At 37.7% G+C, this 14,720-nt stretch overlaps 1 protein-coding gene across 1 annotated transcript in view; it reads left to right on the forward strand.

The window, feature by feature from the left end:
- Window positions 1-14,720, forward strand: part of MLLT3 (MLLT3 super elongation complex subunit) — a 121,672-nt gene that overhangs the window by 88,738 nt on the left and 18,214 nt on the right. Inside the window, exon 7 of the mRNA XM_032096795.1 lies at window positions 12,321-12,399. Within this exon, the coding sequence (XP_031952686.1) occupies window positions 12,321-12,399 (79 nt within the window). The remainder of the gene's footprint in view (window positions 1-12,320; window positions 12,400-14,720) is intronic.

Here is a 14,720-nt window from a genome sequence, read left to right on the forward strand (position 1 = left end):
TGTGTGACTTAGACCAAAACCATATATGATCATTCCTCTGTGGTCTGTTTGGCATACACTGTAGTGTGGCGCACTGCTGTATTTATTTTAATTTTGTTTTTCTGTTGACTTTGAGCTGTTTGCAAGTGAAACAAATGTCTGTGTTTCTCTTCATGTTGCTTTTTTAAGTGTCACTTTTCAAATACATCCATGAATTAAAGTTTTGGACTTCAGTGTTAGTGATCAACTAGGTATTCAAAGAGCGTGGGGTCTTTTTTGAGTTCGTTTAGAAATCACACATAAAGGCTGAAAAACTATTTTACTGGCTTTGGTATGAAACATACAAAATAAGGTACAGAGTAAAAGCATGCAGATTTATGGTTTTATTGAGGCATAGGCATGTTAACACAGTCCACTTCAAAACTCCAAAGATTTTGCTATTAAATTCAATTACAGGATGTTTTAGTTAATAAAAACTCCACCTGTTTGCTTCCTGTGTGGGACAGTGCAGCAACATGATAAAAAAAAAAGGATTTGACCTTGATTTTGCTGCCAGTCTGAAATATGATGGTGTTCTTGTAATATTTGTGTGAGCTGCAAGCTGGTGTACGAGATATATGAGAAATACAGAATTTTGGATGTGAGTGAGGCATTTTCCATGGTTGGAGCTGCCTCTTTTAAGCTGTGGAGCTATTTCAGAAGGGATGCTCAGATACTTCTTGTTTGGTTAGTGCTGGTTTTGCTTGGATGGGTAAGAAGGAAAAAATGTTACCTGGCTGTTGGTGAAGTTGCTGCACCAGGAAGGCACAAAGGAGATAGGGCAGATCATACATACCTGCTCAGGTATTAAATATTCTCCATGTATCTCCAGTTGTAGAGAACTGAATAACAACTCTTTGAGTCTGCCATGCATGACAGTGGTTTGGTGGATTCTTTAGACAGTCCATGTGTCTCTGTTGGATGAATTTATTCTGGTGTGATTATTTTGCCTGTACATGTCACTGCATTAGTAATGGTAGCAGCCTTTTGCCTTGTCAAAACCTATGGAAATACAATCTGAGCAGAAATGCATGCTAGGAAAATGTGACAGCTCAGGGGTAAGTTTCAATAATTAAGAGTGGAGCACATTAGTGGATCTTTTGCCTTTAGGAAAAAATCCCATCTCCTTCTCAGGAAGGCCTTTACAGAATAATGAAAATACAGTAGAGATCACACAGACTATGCCTTTGTACTTAATTAACTGCTTGCATGTCCTAAAGCAGCCTTAGAGTATGAGTACATTTTTAAAGGAATCCATAAAATGCTGCTTTCAATCTGGCACATGGTGAAATAATTTGACTATTGCAAAAGTGGAAGAACATTTTGAAAACCCCCATGGTCTTGTAAAACCTCCAGACCCTTGTTAGCTGAAAAAGCCTACTTTCTGCCAGGGCTTAGAGCCAAAGTCAAAGCTTTTTCAGGTAGTATTTAAAGTCAGAAGGAACAGTAGTGAGATAGAGCTCCATGTGCCGTTTTCATGTAATTACCAAAGGTTTAAAAAAAAAAAAGGAGAAGATAGGTTTTATTTTATTTGTGAAACTGTGACTCTCAAGATGTTTAATGATGCAGAACAGGGTTAATACTGATCATGTCCTTCACTGCAGACCAGGCCCTGTGGGTTTGCAGCTGTCATATCCTTACATTCTTCACTTTTTGCATGATAATTAAATGCCTTTTTTGTTTGTTTGTTTCTAGTCCAGGAATTAATGCTGCTCTTAAACCATGCCAGCCACTCATGTGGTATTGTTGGACATAGTACTCCTGTGTCGAGGAGGTAGTTCAGTTGTCACAAATAGGTAAATATTGTACAATGTGAGGTGTTTCCATCCAGACACATCCTCAGAGAGAAATAGTGGCCAGAGATAATCAGACCTCTTTAGAGATGTGGCAGTAGGCACAATTATGTTCTGTGGCCATTAGCATCTACTGTAGTATGGCCCCATTCAGTTGGTATACTTAGCCTGTGTTAATTAGGTGTTACTATGCTAAAATGCTATGAAAAATGCTTTGCCTTCACCCACAAAAACCTAGGTGCATATTAGGCTGTTCTGTATATGGTGAGATGAGCTATTGCTGAATGAGGAAGCAGCATGAGAGACAAGTAGAGATCCTCTGGGCAGCAAGCTCAAACATTAAAGCAAGATAGTTTTGTTAGCAGTGTGTTTGGAAATCACTGGCTTGCAGAAATGTTAAGAATTTAGAAATAAAGCAGTGGAGACAAACTCTTGTAGATACGATTATATGTTCAGGTTGCAAAAGTAATCTTATGAGAGCCATGACATTTTGTATTCTTGAGGCAAAGTCTGTTTGGGCTTTTTTTAGTTTTAGGCAATGTCACGTTTTGACCACAGAAGTAACATTAATCATTATTAAGCTACTAGTACAGGCTTCAGTATTTTAGTTCATTTGAAAGTGTTGACTACATCTGCTTCATTGTGACTACTCACATGAAACTCAAATTTTTGCATCAATGCAGTTTTGAATTGGGGCCATATTTTCTATGTTTTAGCACTGGAAATCCTGTTCACCTGCTATGCTGCAAAAGTAAGGGTTTTAATTGGTTATGTGCAGTGCCAATACTTTAATTGTTTGGGCGGGGGGGGGAGGGGAAGTTTGTGGCATAAAAAGACTTTGTCTCATGTCCATTAAAGTAATGACAATTTCAAGAGGCCAAGGTGGATTGCAGTCAAAATAATAAAATATTAAAGACAGGATATTTTATTTTAATCATAATGAAGTGAGATCTTCTTGATTGGGATTTTATTGCTTCGAAGTTGCTTTATCTATCTACTTATATAAATTGTGTTGTGATCGGGAAGAATGGCTTCACATAGTTAAAATAAAATCCAACATCTGTTAGTTACCAGCTGGCATTTTACCTACAATAGCTAGATCTATTCAAGGCTTTTATGCTCTTTTATGTTTTATGTGGAACCAGTAAGTTTACAGTTCTTTTTTTGGGGGCAAAAATGGCATGGTTTACTCATGTATTTTTGAAAGTTTGCTGCCAAACTCTCCATGAAATTCATTAGATAATTTTGTTAACTCTTCCCATTCAGAGGCTTGTACTCTGGTGATGACTGACATGAACTCTCCAGGAGACACCATAATTACACGATTTAATTTTTATATTTTAAGGACTCAATAATCTCCTGAAGTTTAAATGTTACTAACACAGGATAAAGGCTGCTTGAGCTTACTATTGCAGTGAGCGTGTACCCTGTCTCATGCCTGTGCAGAAGGAATGACAGTCTGTTGCCTACTCATGAGGGAGGGACTGCTGTTCACCTCCCTGTGCTGTGGAGCCCTGGGGTTGTGCTGGGTGTTTGGCACTGCAGAGGGATGCTGGGGGGCCCTCTTGGAATGGGCAAGGGGTGCTTCTGATAGACATCGTTTTCCTGGCCCAGACTCCGGGATGGTGTTGCCTGTGTGTCACTGTTCTTCCAGTATCGAAGTGTGCATGTGAGCCTGGTACAGGAAATAAATAAAAGCAGATGTAATCAAGCATTTTTCATTCTTGCCCTCTGTGTGGCAGCTGCCTTTCCCTCTTGACAACATTATCCACTCCTCTGCCAGGCAGCTATTGTTGTTTAAGGGAAGTGTCATACCTACAACCAGTTTTATTAATATTTTGAGTGTTCACTGAAGGTGGTTCTAGATCACCACATCGGCAATAGAAAACTTGTTTAAGAATGTTGGTGTGAATTTGTGTTAACTCACTGAGTCATTATTCATTAGTACTGTTTTGACTTAGTCAATTCCTCAGTACAGCTTACATTTTTTGTTAGAAAAAGATGACACTTTTTCCTACCAAAACCAAAAACCAACCAAACCAAACCCAAAAAACCTAAAACCCAAAAAAGCTTTGAGTGAAACATCCAGCTCTGTTAGTATTTAAACCTAACATTTTCTGTTGAAGGCTTCTAAGCAGGCTGTCATCTTCCCTTGAAAATAGAAATCTTTAGAAAATAAAAATGCGTACTTTGTGCTTCCTCTGGGATTGTGTATGTTAGTGGGGTCTCTAGTGCCCCTCTCTGAGCAGCAATATCTCGTGCCATTCATTCCCACTGGGGCTGAAAACAAGTAGATGCATGTAGCTTTGGTGATCAGATTCCTTTGTTGTAACACTGTGCAGTTGTGAAGGGACCAAGAAGTTTGGTAATTAATGTCTTTATCATAATGAAAATGGCAGTCCTTGCACATGTGTAGCACAATAAGATAGGGCTGCCTGAGTCCTGAACATGTATGTAGGGTTTTTCAAACCTACATGTTACATGTTCTTGCTGTGGGTAACTTTCATGAAGGAATTGCTTACTGTGTACTTAATGTGTTGCAAGCCATCTGGCAAATGTAAGGAAGTGATGCTCTGAGTTGTAAGAATTAATGTTTCATGCAACAGAGTTAGAAGATAAGGATAAATGGAGCTATTTACACTTCACAGAATCGGTTTACATATCTTCAGAACTGGTATCATCATCTCAGGGCGACATGAAAGGAGACTTTAAAGGCAACTGATAATAAGTACCCCATCAGCAGCAGAGCTGTGTTTTGTTGCTGACGTTAACAGGCAGGCAACTCCACCGGTGCCTGAGCTCCCCAAGGAAAGATGACTCGCACATCATGGGATGACAGGAACTGGGGCCAGCAGTAGCTGGATCAGTGCCTCAATATTGATTACCCCAATCAGAAAACCATTGCAAAATTTATGCTGTTTAATATCATACTTGGTGAACAGTTTTGATTAGGACAGAAGTAAACCAAGTGATTTTGCTGCTCTGGGTGAGGTCATGTTAGGTATTACCTAAATAGTGGGAGGAGGTTACATACAGTAACCTGTTTGTGTTTCATTATACGAATTATCGGCTGCAAAAGTAATGTCTAAACTGTGGCAGGAAAAGAATTAGATACAGGCTGTGACAATTTTAGTTTCTTTCAGTATATGAATGATATTTTTCCATTGCCCATGCTGCTTTAGTGGATTTTAGTTATTACAATGCAGCTTTATTCTGTTGATGAAAAGGACGCAGTTTCAAGATAGTGCTTATTGCATTGTGTCTTCTACAGGAAGAGTAAAATATCTTCAAGTAAAATGCCATGGTCTGAGTATTCTGGACAATAACAATTCAGTTGCAAAGTTACTTGGGTTCAGTGCAGGAAAACGGCAGAGGAGGAAGCCATTCTTGTTGGTCTTGGTGGCTTAAATTTGCTTTGGGAGAGGACTAGTAAGAGTAAATAAAATTTTGCATGTTAAATGTTACAATTTTAGCTAAAGGAAGCAGTTGGTAGATGAGACGGTTCAACTTGATTTGTTTGTGCCATATACAATGGTTTTGATCCTTTGAACACTGTAAAACTCAAGATTGATGTGGGTTGTCCTACCTGAGATTTTATTTTAGCCAGTATTTCCAATAATGTAGTTATAGCCCAATATTTTTAGTAACTTCATTCAGTGGTTAAAGTACCTATTCAGATAACTGTCAATTACATTACAAATGCATTACACTACATTAATTATAATTTGAGATTTGAGTTAAATGTTATTTAAATATAAACAAATACCAGATTTTCTTATTTTTTGAAAGAGATTTTCTTTGTTGTGTGTTGCAATCTTATGTCTTATGAAACAGAAGCAAAACTGTTAATATAAAGCTCAGATTGCACTATCAAAAACTTATTTTAAATCAGAGAAGCAGAGATAAGGAGTTTTAAATAAGAATCACTTTTTGTAGTATTCTTTTTGTAAAAGTACTTGTGTAGGCAAAGTTACAGCAAGCAGATGTGTCAGCTGTAAATGGTAGAGGACCGATAAGACAACAGAAATCTGCTCTGTGGGTTTTTTCTCAGAGAATCAGTGTTGCATGATCTGTGTGTTTATAATATGGGTGATCTTTTGTGAAAACACTAGACAAACACATGACATTATTGCAGAGTGAGTGCTTAGGAAACATCTTATCAGATGTCTCAGATCTTCTATAGAAAAAAATGTCTATAGAGCATTTTGTTGCCAAACATGACATCTAAAAACCATTGTTCAGTTTACAGTATCACAAGATTGACTGAAAGTTACAACATTTTGAAAAATAGTTTGAGGAGTTGAGTTTTGTTTTGTTTTAGAGACTTGAGAATTTTTTAGGGGACAACATACATTTTTGTATTTTTCTCTCTACAGCTTTTCACTGGAACTGGAATGCACAATAAATAAAAGCTGAGGTTTTCAGATAATCATTTAAATCCCACAAGTTAAGTTTGATGGAAAAGTAAATACAATGAAGCTTACTGTAAAACTGACAGGGCCAGCAAAGATTTACACTTGATCTCTCTGTAGTTTATAGTTAAATTTTGAACAATTCGGTTTTCTGGGACGTGAGTTCAAGAGCCTGTGAGCCTGTGCAGCATGACTTCAGGAAAAAAAAGCTGTTCTTTTTCAAATGTTTAGGTCTGTATTTACTTGATTTTTATGACTTTGACAAGCTTTCCACATAGTAAAGTTTTAGTGTAGGGTCATGCTGGGAGTGTTCGACAGAGCTACATAAGAATAGAGGGGAATTGTGGTGAATTTGTAAAGTCTCTGAGTACCTGCTGAGAAGACCAAATTTCTGATGTGGAGAAGTGTACCATAGTACATAATTATACCCATAAAAGCAGTTTTACATGTAGATGGTTCTTCAGTTGCTCCTTTTGTTAATAGGAGTATGTGAATTCCTGACATTAAAACCTCATATCTCGGAGAATTTAGGTGAACCACCTTCCTGCTGCCCCAAAAGTGACAGCAAACTGTCTGTTTAATTTCCCAGACAGTGAACTGGGTATGCATCAGCATCTGTCCTTCTCAGTGCTGATACGTGACACAGGGCACAGTAGATAAAATAGAGCAAGAGAAGGGAATCAGGAAGTCTTGGCTTCCAACACAGCAGCTGTAGGGGCTGGCCAGAACAACTACCACCTATCTTCTAACATTATTAATCCCGTTAGAGCAGAAGATGTAGATTAGTTGAATGAAACTCTCACCTTGGCTTTAATGCCTAGACTGAATTTTCTGGTTTGTATTTAGTACTAAAGTTGAAGTTAGACCTTCTTTCCAAAGCACATTTCCTTCATTGGCTTAAGACAGCTTTGTTTATAGAATATGTGGAAGTTCTCAAAGGGAAAGTTTAAAATGTTAGGTCAAACTCTCAGAAAATCGATATCAGATTATTGCTTGTCAGCTTAATTTGGCCTTTCCACAGTTAAAGAAGTACAGAGGGACAGTTGCCATCCTCTCATCACAGGGCTGTCATGCCACTGAGCTTATAAAATGAGCAATGTTCTTCAAACAAGTGATTTATTTAGCATATCTTCATCTTATATCATTTGGCCTCATTTTTTTTTTCCATATAATTCAGACTGTATGGAATAAAAAACTGTTAAATTCCCCATGTTGTGCTGCTCATACTTTATCAATTCTTCACAAATATTGGTGTCTTTTTGGACATTTTTGGGAAAATGTGGTCTAAATAACACAGTGGTTAGTGCCAGTTTTCAAAAGCCTTCATATAACCCTGTCTTTGCCATCATTGCCTACATATTCGGGACAGTCTTTATCCTTCTTGGTTAGGCTTATCTGATGAGATCTTCCATCAGTTTGCCTCTCATGTTTAAGGACCGTGTTCATACTCATGTGACCATACCCATTCTTAGTTTATTTTATCCTTAGTTCACTCATTATCTTGTAGTCATGAAATCCATGGAAACTGTAGTATTCAGCTGTTCTACAAGACAAACCTTGATCTTCCCTCCTGTACTTTTTTGCTTGCTTTACTATGTGTCTGCCACTCTTTCCAGTAAGATATTTTCAGCAAAAATACCCTACAGGTTACAGAACAATCTTCACTAGTGCTTCATCTTTCAGTTTTATTGTACAGTGTTCTGCAAAAGAATTTTTTTATCTGCATTTTTTTAGCTCAGTCTCCTGTGCATGAATCTTCTCTAAGTGTTGAGTATTTGTGAGTTTTTATGTTAGCATTGTCTCAATTCTTTTTTTTTATCTATAAAGGTAAAATAAAATAGGTTCATAAAAATAGAAGGAAAAGGATTTTATTTCAAAATTAGATACATGTTTCAGTAGGACAGTCTCTAAGGAAATGCAAATCCCACTTCATCCAGTGCAGTTGTTCAGAGGAAAGAGTTGCTAATTTTCAATTAAGGTACTTTCTGGATGCTACATTTTAAGTGAAGGATATGTTTCAAATTCAAAGAATCACAGACTGGTTGATGTTGGAAGGTACCTCTGATTGTCATCTGGTCTACCTGCCCTCTTCAACCAGGGCCACTTTGAGCTGGGTGACCAGGACCCTCTCTAGATGGGTTTTTTTTTAATATCTCTTAAGGAGGGAGATGCCAAAATCACCCTGTTCCCATGAGTGGTTACCCTCACAGTGAAAAGCTGTTTTATGATGTTCAGTGGGAACCTCTTGTGTGAGCTACAGATAGGTTGAATTATTCTACTAAAAGCTGAGCTCACTGATAGGGCGCTTAAGAGGCAGTAGAAGCTGTAAGTACAGGAGTCCTGTTAGGGAAGAGAAGAAGTATTGTCCTGCTGGGAGCATGTTCCTCCTCCCAGAAATTCTAAATTTGCACAAAGTGGAAGCAATGCTCAGCTATATAAGTAGTTTCAAGTGTATAGACTTCTCAGTGTGTATAGCACTGGGAAACTTACGTCTTTAGACTATCATGCATAAAAAAATAAGAAATATGTAGACTGATATGAAATGAGATATTGCTACACCACTTAATGTTTACTTCAAGAAACAATTTGTAAGCTTCCTTCAAGAATGGTTCAGGGAAAGGCAAGAAAAACCATTGTCAACAACATACATATAGATGTCTTCTATTTCTTGATGTAAGAATTAATAAGGGGCTTGAAATGATGGGGGTTATTTTTAGAGTCACAGAATCATAGAATATCCTTAGTTGGAGGAGACCCACAAGGATCATCTAAGTCCAGCTTCTGGCCCTGCACCAGACAGCCCCAAGAATTTGTACACATTGGAACAAACATGAAATATTACAGAAACAGATCTATTATATCCTTTATCATAAACAAGTGGGTTTGCCTGAAAGTTTTTTGCAGTTCAAGAGCGAGTTGTTGAATTACTTGTAAAAACAGACAAGAATTTGGAAATGGCAGAGAAGTTAAGTGATTTAGAAAAATCACTGGTAAAAAGGATACCTTTTCAGGGAAAACTTGGGCTAAAGAAAATTGCCTTCTTTTGCTGAACAGTTTCAAAGCACAGGATCCCTCAATCAAGCCTAATAAAGAAGTCACTGTCTCCTGTGCATCACTGTGAGAGCACTAAAACAAAGTAGATTGTCGAAGAATGTCAAAGATAAATCATATCGGGTCATTGCGCTAATGAACAGTTTGGGCCCAAACTCTCGTTAGCGTGTCTGTAGAAAGAGAAAACTGGTAAAACAGGAAAAGGCCATAGGAGAAAAGCTCTTCCCTGATACTGTCTTAAACTTTTATTGTTGAAAGACATACTTTAGCTAATTTCAGACCCATTGAAAAATTAAGTATTTGGTGATTGGGAACCAGGGGATGAGAGTAGAAAGCCCAAGTGTGTAAAGCAATAAATACCAAAGTCCTTCGGATAAGAACCTGTAAAACTGTCAAAAAGCATTGCTTAAGTGACAAAAGACACCCTCTGTTAACTAGAGGCATGGGTGCTATTGGCACTAATCCACATTCATATATGGAAGGCATATTTTTAGTTCCTTCTGAAAAGGCAAGTCTTTTCTGTTAATAACATTCATTCTTAGCTTAAAAGCAACTGTTTCCTCTGGGTGCGCTCTCACCCAGATTTCTCAGTCAAAAAATGAAGGTTTCATTTCCAATACTGAATAGTTTTAATATTTATACTAATCCGTATTTCTTGAAATAAATTTTCAGATAGGGTTGTTTAAGGAAATAATGTAAATAGTTTTAAAAGTTATTAGGAACCCTTTTAAAATATGTATGGATGATGATATGTGTTTCATAAGGACTTTCTGTGGTTTAACTTCTCAAAGTGATCTTGCTAAAGCAGAGCAAAATTTTTACCAGGAAAACATATAACTTTATGCGTATTAATATTCATTTGTTCTTGTGATACTGACCAAGTTAGTTAATGCTGGGAGAAAATTTTGACATGGAGCAATTTCACTCATATTTTCAGCCCTTGTAATGAGACTAGGCCTTTTCCCCTTTTTTCATTTCAAGTAAACTGGTTAAAAAAGAAAGTAGTGAAGTTTTACTAGTGAAATAGTCTCTGCATCTATGTGATTTTTTGATTTTTAGAATGTTAGCATTTGAAAGCTGAATATTATAGTCTTTTAGTGTTTTCTATTTTTTTAAGGGAATGGATCTTCAGTAAGTTGACATTCATGTTGAAGTTAATAAAGGAAAAATACAGTTAATGGAAATCTGCAGAAACCAGTTCTCAGCTTGTAATTTTGTTGCAAGAAGCAGAAATTGACAGATAAACCAGATGTATAAGAGTAGCCTGAAGCTAGAAGACTGAACTTAGTTTAGTTTGCTTAGTTTGCTGACGTCTTTAAAGTTTGCATTGACTCTTGTTCTTCATCACTGCGTCATCTGCTTTATATCATCCATGATTATTTTACAGCTAAAAATCTTGTAAGGTTTTACAGAAACTCAGGAAGGAAAAAAAAATTTTTTTGAGAAGTACATGATTTTTGGAGCAGTGTCAAGTGATGCTGCAGTGTGTTTCAAAAAGGTCTGATGCTGTAGACCATGTGAGAATCTCTCTCAGTACACTGAAGTGGGTTGTGTTGCTGGTTGGGTTTGGTTTTGTTGCACAGGGCTGATTCAGTTGCACATAAGTGGCATACACCCACACAGTCAGGTATGGAGTTTGTATTTTGACTCTGTGAGAACTGGAGCTGGTGTTAATTTAAGGAGAGCAGATGTTAATGGTTTTTTTTCTCAAGCATTCTGTTGCCCAAATAGGCACCTCTCATCCTGAGAAAAGGCAACAAAAGGCAGTAAATCTGCCCCCTCTGTTATAAAGGGCAACAATAGATTGATTTATGGAGAAAAAGCAGCTGTTAGCCTTAGGTAGCCTGTGTGTGTGAAAACTGAGTTTTACAGACTGGATATTTCTGCTGTCATTTTTGAGAACAATTTAGTTCTGTCTGAATTATAAGGCAAGGAGAGTCAGAAAATGTTTGTTAGCCTGGATAACACATCATGGTAATGCAGTTGTATAAAATTTAAAGTGTAAGCTGGTTTTCTTTTCAATAGTAGATGTTTAGACCATTATTTCCTAATCTGATTTTCACTGTTCCTTCTGTATGGCCACTATGTTTTGTGTTCTCAGTTAGCATCCCCTCTGCCCACATACCAGATTCATACTTTGTCTCACGTACACAGGTGAGTGTGCAAGTGTGTACCACTGAGTCTGGGAGTCAGCCAAAAAGTATACGGAAACATGCAACCTGGCAGCAGGAATGAAGACTCTCCAGTACTGCCCTCATAAGCCAGAAACACTGAGCAAAACACACAGAATTTTTCCATGAAGTAATAGGACTTTCTCATGAATTTTAAAGATAACTTTACACATTTTAAACAAAAGTAGGGAAAAAAATGTGTAGAACTGTTTGTTAAATAATATACACTGATTTTAGTGACCCTGTTTAAAAATTTGGTTCTCTTTTTAGTTGGTAAAATCTAGATCATTTCTCTTTGTAACTAGGCATACCTTCTGGTCAATCACATTTACAATCTGCAGAGTTTTGATACATATGGAAACTGTTAGGATTAGCAGAAATTCAGTAACAGCATAAAAGTTTAATTTGAATCCCTATACTAAGACTTACTTTCTAAGGGACATGAAAGAAAACTGTCTGAGGGCATTTAGTGTGGTCTGCTCAGGTCTTTTGTTTTTCAATTCCACAATGTCATTGCTAATTTGAAAAATGTTGTGTCTGCCATATGACAATGACAGAGATGCCTTAGGTTCATTATAAACTCATTTCAGCTCTCATGTTGTATAATCTTTCAAACAAGGCATTGGAAACTTCTTGTTAGGCTTTAGCAGTTAGACATGATGTAGTAGTGTGTATGTATGGTGAGTGCAATAGTAATTTCAACAATGTTTGCCTCACTGACACCTGAAATAAAGGTCTTTGAGTATTATTTGGCCTCACAGTTCTTTTTTCTTGACAGAACACTTTAGGCAGTAACTAACGTAAGAGGGGTTTTTTTTTTGGCAAAAAAATGTTTCTTAAAATGTTATTTATTTTCTTTTTTTTTTTCTTTTAAGTCTGAACAGCCCAGTCCTGCCAGTTCCAGCTCCAGTTCCAGTTCCAGTTTTACACCATCTCAAAACAACAGACAACAAGGTACCAATAAAGGAAAAGAAATTGAACGGAATGTGTGAAATGAAGGGGCCAATAGAAACAGAATCATGGCATCTCATTACCTCTTTTCTCCTGTGTTTCACTGCCTGAACTGGCCACAGTTTTGATTTAGAGACTTTTCTGCAGTTGTTTTCAGATGTGGCTGTAAGGGCAAAATAAAAGGAGAGAGAGAAACTGTGAATCTGAGAAAAGGGTGTGAATATTGGTTGTTTTGAAGGGCTAAATACTTGCCAGTCACTTAACAGATGCTAAAACCGAAAGAGCAGCTCTTTCGGAATTGTCCTTCTGCAGGGTTAGCTGGCATGGCACCTGGCTCTATCTGAAGCTCTGGAAGAGTGTGGTTTCCCATGGGCAGCCAACAGAATCCCACAGATGTGTTTATGTAGACCCTTTCAAAGGCTGTGATTGTCCCATACTACTGGGAAGTTTTAAGAGCATACAGTATTTACTTCAGATACATGGCAGGGAAGGATGATGGTTAGACTTAAAGTTTGCATTTTGGTTTTCTGGCTAATGATTTCAGTTTACTTGAAACTCAGTAAAGAATGCATTTTTTTTCCTGGGGGCTTTGCCAAGGCATGTTTTCTATAAAGAACTTGATATTCGTTCTCCATGATCTATTAAACTACTTAGTTCCTGGTTGGCTTCTTTCTCTGGTTTAGAAGATTGTACAACTGATACATTCTTAATGAGCTTTTGTTTTGTTCTTTGGATAGGGAGCATTAAAAAAGCAGCCTTTGACTAAACAAATTTGTTTGTTTTAGCCATTTATATTCTTCAGTGGTAGACTCGATTTAGGGTTATGGCAATACATTAGTACCTCAGACACACTGATTTTAAACAGATTGTCACATCATGCATATCTGTCCTTCTGCCTTTCTGCAGGTGGCTGGTACTGATTGTCTAATGTTTTCTGGCAGTGTTACTCCATGCAAAAGAAAGCAAGAGCTGAAGTGAAGTGTGGTAATGACTGGTTTCAGGCAGTTGATTTTTACCTAAGAGTAAACAGATACACTTCCTGCTGAACCCCCATTTTTGTTCTCATGAAAACCTCCTTAGTGGCGTCACCTGTCCATTATAAGCCAAATGACTTGGATACCCTCTTCTGCATCTGTTGTCTTTTGCTGGGGACAAACTTCTTGACTTAGTGGTTTCTTCTGAGCAGACGGTCCCATCCATCTCTTCAGGATCATATGTGACATATCACAGATTGTCTTTCAGTTCTTTATACGTTCTCTAGAATAGATGGGACATTTGTCCTCTGATGTGACCAGCTCTGAAGTGCAAATGGTATATATATGTCTTCTCTTTTTTGCCACAGTAAATAGTGGTTCCTGCTTCTTTCTGGGAGTTCCAGAAACCCCAATTAACTAAGCGTGTTCATTGCCCAGGCCATGAATTTGTATATCAGAGGTATAGAGCACCAGACATACCATGGCATGTTCACCCTGTATGTTGTGCTCTGGTCAGAAGCCATGCTTTTTCCCTTAACCAGAAGTTACTTGCCAGGTCTGTTGGCTCTTTTTTGGTTGCATTTAGATTCCAGTGCTTACTCAGGTGTCAAAAAACCACAGCATGAACTTCCTTCACCTCTTTTTGCATAAGCAGCGGGCTAACCTCAGGTTCCTCAAGTTCTTCTGTCCTTGGGGCTTGCTTTGATATTTCTCTGTTTCCTTACAAAGAAAACTTGCTTATGGGCAACTCCTAATTTTCAGTTTCTCCTTAACTATTCTGATCTCTTAGGTGGTAGCAACTTTTCAATCCTTTAAAAAGATTGTTATGGAATTTTAAAGTAAGTGTTAGCAAGGAGCAGAAAATTGCTATCCATGCTAGAAAAAAAAAAAGACCTAAAAATTAATGCTTTGCTGATTGCTAGAAAAGTCTGCTGAAAAGTTAGCTAGCAACGTGCTTTTCAGGCTCCCAGACATGCTCCTCCACTAAGGGAGAACTTGTTTGAATGACAGGTTGTTCAAGGCTTATGGGGCTGTCAGTGATGGATGTCTCTCAGGAGTCCAAGTTTCTTTTTATTACTGCTCCTATAAAAGCCCTTTCCCTCCTTCAAGGGTCAGATGATAACTTATTTAGCCAGACTACAAGTTGTCATATGCAAACAGCTGAGTTTTGTCTGCCTGAGATCCAAACAGGGACAGAAAATGGAGCACAGCTCAGCTGCTTCTACATATCAGCAGTAGGTGCATGGACAAGAAACACTTCCGTGTTGTCACCTGTACAGATGTCTGGTAAACCAGGAATTTGCCCATCAGCACCATTTGGTTGGGTGTGAAACCAGAGAAAAGGTTCAG

This window comes from Corvus moneduloides, chromosome Z, assembly GCF_009650955.1.
Source record: "Corvus moneduloides isolate bCorMon1 chromosome Z, bCorMon1.pri, whole genome shotgun sequence".
Lineage (NCBI taxonomy): Eukaryota > Metazoa > Chordata > Aves > Passeriformes > Corvidae > Corvus > Corvus moneduloides.